The 6,165-nt window shown below is 39.8% G+C and overlaps 1 protein-coding gene across 1 annotated transcript; it reads left to right on the top strand.

The window, feature by feature from the left end:
* Positions 1 to 4,061: 4,061 nt before the first annotated feature.
* LOC117807515 lies at positions 4,062 to 5,868 on the top strand. Its single transcript, XM_034676832.1, has 5 exons — positions 4,062 to 4,119; positions 4,270 to 4,962; positions 5,067 to 5,192; positions 5,281 to 5,324; positions 5,429 to 5,868. The coding sequence occupies exons 1-5, from the start codon at positions 4,068 to 4,070 to the stop codon at positions 5,546 to 5,548; spliced, it is 1,035 nt and encodes a 344-aa protein (XP_034532723.1). The 5' UTR covers positions 4,062 to 4,067; the 3' UTR covers positions 5,549 to 5,868.
* Positions 5,869 to 6,165: the final 297 nt, after the last annotated feature.

The following is a 6,165-nucleotide window of genomic DNA, read 5'->3' as shown; positions in this document are numbered from 1 at the left end:
AAGCCTGGACCCGGCCCATATCAGTTAGAATTGTTATGATGATGATGATTCTGAGGAGGTGAAGGGGCTTTGTGAAGTTTCTGTGATGGTGGTTTCGGGCACGGTGGTGGGCTGGGGGCTGGGCGATGGGGTAGATTTAGGGGAGAGAATATTGGATTTGGACGGGGTGTAAGCTTGATTCCAACATTGACAAGCTTTTTCATCTCATCCGTAAAATCCAGGAGGGGGGAGGAGGGAGAGAGAGTGACTGGAGAGGGCGGGGAGTTGGCTGGTGTTTGGGGTGGTGAAGAATAGAAATCTCCTCCTGTTGGGAGTGGAGGCCACTCCTCTTGTTGGGGGGTGGAAGATGGCCGCAGTGGAGGCCACTCCTCTTGTTGGGGGGGTGAAGATGGCCGCAGTGGAGGCCACTCCTCTTGTTGGGGGGTGGAAGATGGCCGCAGTGGAGGCCACTCCTCTTGTTGGGGGGGTGAAGATGGCCGCAATCTAGGACGCTCCTCTCTTTGAAGCCAATAGTCGGCAGGAGCCATATTGGAAATGTTGAACTCAACATAACTTCTGTTGAGCGAGTGTAACGTAAAGAGGCGGGCTTTGGACCTCCTCACTAACAGCTACAGTGTTTCCACCTTTCAATCATATATTAAAAGGAATGTTTACTCATAAGTCAAATGTTGCACCCTCCTTCCTAACATGTTTTTGAACGAGTAGTCACAAACCTGTTGCTACTCATTCTTTTTCATGCTTCTCTTGTGGTCTTAAGTTAAGAGGAGAGTCTTTGTTTTCTTGTTTCTCTCTCTTTTGTTGATTCTGTGGTTTTATTTTGAACACAGAAACAACGTTAAACACATCATCATTTGTTCCCCTTTTACTCTTCAATTGAGATTATGACAAGTAAACACTGCACTGTAATTGTGTGCTTGATCTCCAAAGGCGCTACCTTGGATCAGTTCTTTCTCTCAGTGAACACAGTTTAAATGGCTGGATATCCTGTGAGGAAATGTGTTGTTTTTGGTGCAAAATGAGTAGCTTTACCAGTGGAAGCAAGTGACAGCTGTCACAACCTTCAAGCTAACCGAGTTAGCACTGAACAGGAGCACCGTGTAAGCCAAGGCAAGGCAGCTTTATTTGTATAGCACATTTCATACATGAGGGCAACTCAATGTGCTTTACATTAAAACATTAAAAGCATTGGAAACATTCAGACAAGTGAAGTATCTCATGTTTACTCAATATTGCCCAACAGAATGTGTTATAGCACAATGGCTCCAGGAGTCTCTAAGGAGGGCTTAAAAAAGATCACCTTTGACCTAGGCAAATATATGGTTGACAATGACAGCTGACTTCTCTGTCAAATGCTCAGAACAAGGCGCTCATAAAAGGAGTCAAATAGCAGCTAATGTTAAACTTGTGTTGAAGAGTCCATATTTGTGTATGTTTGGAGAACGCCCTCATTCTAATTTGAGTACACCTTCATAGTATTTAAGCCAGAACGTGGAGACAGAAGGGAGGCGACTTCATCTGGCCCGGTCGTTCTCCAAGCAGTCGCGATGCTTGTTACTGATGCTGATGCTGTTTGATTGTAATAAATCTGATTACTATCCAAGATGGCCAGTGTCACGAAGTTCATTCTACATCTACACATCACGGGCTGTTAAGATACGACACAAGCATAAAAGAACACAATTAAAATGACAAATATAATAAAACATAGAAAAGAAAAGGAAAATTACAAATATACTAAATAATATAATTAAGGGTGGGGACGTAGGCTAAAAGTTAAGTTGCGCGCCCCCATGTAGCAGGTGGCCTGGGTTTGAATCCGGCCTGTGACCTCTTTCCTGCATGTCATTCCCCCCACTCTCTCCCGGTTTCCTACACTATCCACTGTCCTCCCCTCTATAAATAAAGGTGTAGAGGCCCAAAAATTATAAATTTAAATAATAAAAAAAAAGATTAAATTAAAATTTGCATTTAAAGCGAGTTAAAACAAGCTAAGATAAGAAGGCAGTGTCAAATAAAAAAGTCTTAATCTTTGATTTAAAAGAGGTGAGAGTTGGAGCAGACCTGCAGCTTTCAGGGAGTGTGTTCCAGATATGTGGAGCATAATGAATAAACGCTGCTTCACCATGTTTCCTTCTGACTCTCAGGACTGAAAGCAGACCAGTACCTGATGACCTCAGGGGTCGAGGTGGTTCATAAAGTAGCAGCAGATCAGCACTGTATGCGTTCAACTTAACACTTCAAGTCAGGACTGTAAAATGTGGACAAATGTGAAATATCTGCTGCAGTTTCACAAAACACAGCGGTCTTTAAATCATCTTTTTGACTAGCTCTCTCCTGTCTTTTAAACATTTTTAACTGCCATCATGTTAGGTAGAAGGTTGCTTGTTCAACAATGGAAGTCAGCCCACACACCATCTGTCGCTGATTGGCATAACCTTCTTGCTAGGATGGCAGCATATGAAAGGGTTTACTTTCATTGCTCAATAGGTTAGATAAATTGTCTTTCTCTTCATGTTTAACAGTGTTTAAAACCAATACAGCCACCCCTCATCCCCTTTTTGAATTTTTTTTTATGTATGTATTTATTTAAATTTTCTTTGATAAGTGTACACATACATATACATGTGTCTATGTGCATTATTAAGAATATATGTGTATAATATGTTTCTCTCTTTGGACGAGTTGTTATGTTTACTGTTTTTTGCTGTAAATAATTTGTCAAATTTATGTTTTTTTCTGAATTTGTTTCGTCTGTTTTTTTTTTTTGTTTTTTTTTGTTGTTTTTTGTTCTGCTCTGCCTTTTTTTGTTTTATTTTTCTTTATTTTTGTATTGTATTGTCATTATTTGTGTGTCTTTATTTAAATGTTTGTAAAAACGAATAAATTTCAAATCATTAAAAAAAAAACTTTTTCAACCAATCAATCAATCAATCAATCAATCAATCAATCAATCAATCAATCAATCAATCAATCAATCAATCAATCAATCAATCAATCAATCAGACTTTATTTATAAAGCGCTTTTCATACAATGATATTGTAACACAAAGTGCTGTACAAAAAACAAACAAAAAAAACAAACAATAATAATAATAATAATAATAATAATAATAACAATAATAATAATAATAATAATAATAATAATAATAATAATAATACTAAAAATACCCCCCCCCCCCCATCCTAATCCCAACCCAGCCCCGACCCCAAAACTCACCCACAATCCTAAGGTGCAGAACACAATATATGCATCAATAATAATGAAAACAATGAAAATAAAATAAATATATACAAATAAAAACTAAGTTGCTGAACAAACAAACTTTTCTGTGGATAACAAGAAGTGGACTGACCACACAGTTCACACATTTGAACTTTTATTGAATATCAATCCCAGGATGTTGTCACTGTGTTGTTAGGAGTGTATGTTTTGATACTTATTCTCTTTGACCCCAATGACTGAGTGATCACACAGCTGAGGAGCAGTTTCTGATGTCACATATGTTCCATAGTATAAAAGCTATAGTAGACCTGGTCGAGCTGCAGATCAAAAATGTAAAGAGGTGCTGAAATATGTCAGGAGCTGTGAGTTTGCAGTAACAGTTGCGTAACAGGCACAGAAAAGGTCATTCTTTCAACTCCGGAAGTGACAGATGAGGGTGTCTTATTCACATCTAACACATTTATCCTTCACAGTAAACTCAACCACCCAGAGTCCTCTGCGCTCTCATTTTCTGGAAACTCTTACCAAACACAGGTGTCAAGGTGTCAGACACACTCACATGGCCCACTGACGACTGCCTCTGAGTGGGCACGTGACCTCTATCACCTGCCATCACTGCGTGAGAGAGCAGCATCTAGACTCTAAACAGGAGAGAGAGAGAGAGAGAGAGACAGGAACACGCCAGAAACACACACACAGCATAAAAGCATGCAACAGTGAGCATGTGATTACGTTTCCTCTGTCTTAACGTGCTCTTTTATGTTGGCCAATGAAACGCAGCCTGGTCTGTGAAGAGGGGAGAGACTGTCAGCATTCTTTCATTCAGAGCAACGATTCGAACACGATGACATCTCCAAAGTTTGTCCTCTACCTGACATGTTTCCTGGGGGTGATTTGTAAGTTTTCTTTTTATTCTACATTTATCTTGATTCATGTATTTAAATCTAATTTAACAAGTTTGATTACATGTAATGGAAAAGTTCCTCTGATTTGAATCAGGGGCAAATCTTGCCGTTAACAATAACTACATTTCCTCTGTCTCTCAGCTCTGATAACTGCTCTGAAATCATCCTCATCTGTTCATCGAGAGAGCCGAGTAACTGGAGAGAAACTGACTTTACAATGTTTCAATGAAGATGAAACTGTTACACAGGTGTTTTGGTTCAAACACACTGTGGGAGAGAAACTAAAGATCATCTCTTCTTCCCACAAATATATAGATCATACTTTTCATGGTGAATTCAAAGACAATCAACGCTTCTCACTGGATACTCAAGGTAGAATAAATAATTTGACAATCTCAGATTTGCACGTGTCAGACTCAGCTACTTATCACTGCTTAAGCTGCCGTTACTGCATGATGGAAGTTATGGAAACTGTTCACGTGGATGTGAAGAGTTCAGGGTTTAATGTCCCAGCCGTCATCCATCAGTCAGAGTCTGAGACCATCCAGCCAGGAGGCTCTGTGACTCTGAACTGTACCGTCCACACTGGGAGCTGTTATGGAGAACACAGTGTGTACTGGTTCAAAGACTCTGAAGAATCTCAACCAGGACTCATTTACACCAGTGGAGGAAAGAAGGATCAGTGTGAGAGGAAGCCTGATTCACAAACACACACCTGTGTCTACAACTTGCCAATGAAGAACCTGGATCTGTCTCATGCTGGGACCTACCACTGCGCTGTGGTCTCATGTGGACACGTTCTGTTTGGAGACGGGATCAAGCTGGACTTTAAAGGTAAGTGTCTCTGTAGTCAAAGTTCTCTTATCAATCAGAATCAACATGAACACAGAGAGAAAAGCTCAGAGCTCTGTTTCTGATGTCTGACTCTTTACCTACAGACCGGGTGGACCTTCTTGTCTTGGTGTATTGTTTGAGTGGAGCTTTGATATTTGTGACTCTCCTGGTAGTGGTCTTGGCCTTCTCACTGTACAAGATGAACAAAAGGATCCGTTTCCTGTCTCAAGGTACGATATCCAACACTGCTTCATGAGTTTAACTTCAAACTAAACATGAGTTTAAAACTAAAGAGTGTTTTTTATGTTTCACCATCAGAGGCTCAAACAAGTTCTTCAGTCCCCTCTGCTAGAAACCTGGAGGTGAGATTATTTTTCTTCTGCTGAATTAGTAAATTAAAATATGGACATGGTTTGAACTTCTTTCATGATCTATATTGTGATAGACTTTTGTATATTGTTCATAGGGTCACAGAGAAGCAGACAACCTCTTTTATGCTGCTCTGAGCGACAACAAGCCCAACACATCAAGAAGACAGAGAAACACGACCACAGATGAGTGTGTGTACTCCAGTGTGAAGCAGTAGAAGTCAAATTTATACTTATTTTGTCGGACCAGAATTTCTTCCATACTTCAATTATGCCAGTCTAATTTGAATATTTCAGCACGTAAACGTTTTCAGTGATTTAAATTTAAGTTTGAATTTGAGTGAGTCTTTTGTTCTGCTTGATTAAAAGCTGTGTATTTCCTTTTTTTTTTTTTAAAGTGCGCTCTGATGTGTTTGACCTAAACTCTTCCAGCACTTTGGACTGTGTTACTGATTTATAACAAGTAAACCTGTGAATATTTATATTTCCAGTCATAGAAGTAGGACTGAAGGATGTTGTTATTAATATACTGTGAATATTAAATGGACTGTATTAATACAGCTCTGTCTTTAGTCTTCTGATCACTCCAAGCACTCCTATATTACACACCACGTTCACACACTGATGGCAGAGTTATATAAAGCAGTATTGACAAATCTATTCCACACATTAATGGCACTGCCACCCGGGGTCACATTTGGGGTCAAGTGTATTGTAAATGTGGGGAGAAGAGAGTGGGAAGGTGACATGCAAAGGGTCCATATCAGGAGTCAAACCAGTGGCCCTGTGTATATTGGGCCAGCTGGCGCCCCATGTATTGGAAATTTAAGAAACA

The sequence above is a fragment of the Notolabrus celidotus genome, chromosome 23, assembly GCF_009762535.1.
Source record: "Notolabrus celidotus isolate fNotCel1 chromosome 23, fNotCel1.pri, whole genome shotgun sequence".
NCBI classification, from domain to species: Eukaryota; Metazoa; Chordata; class Actinopteri; order Labriformes; family Labridae; genus Notolabrus; species Notolabrus celidotus.
This window is presented reverse-complemented; position numbering and strand designations above follow the sequence as displayed.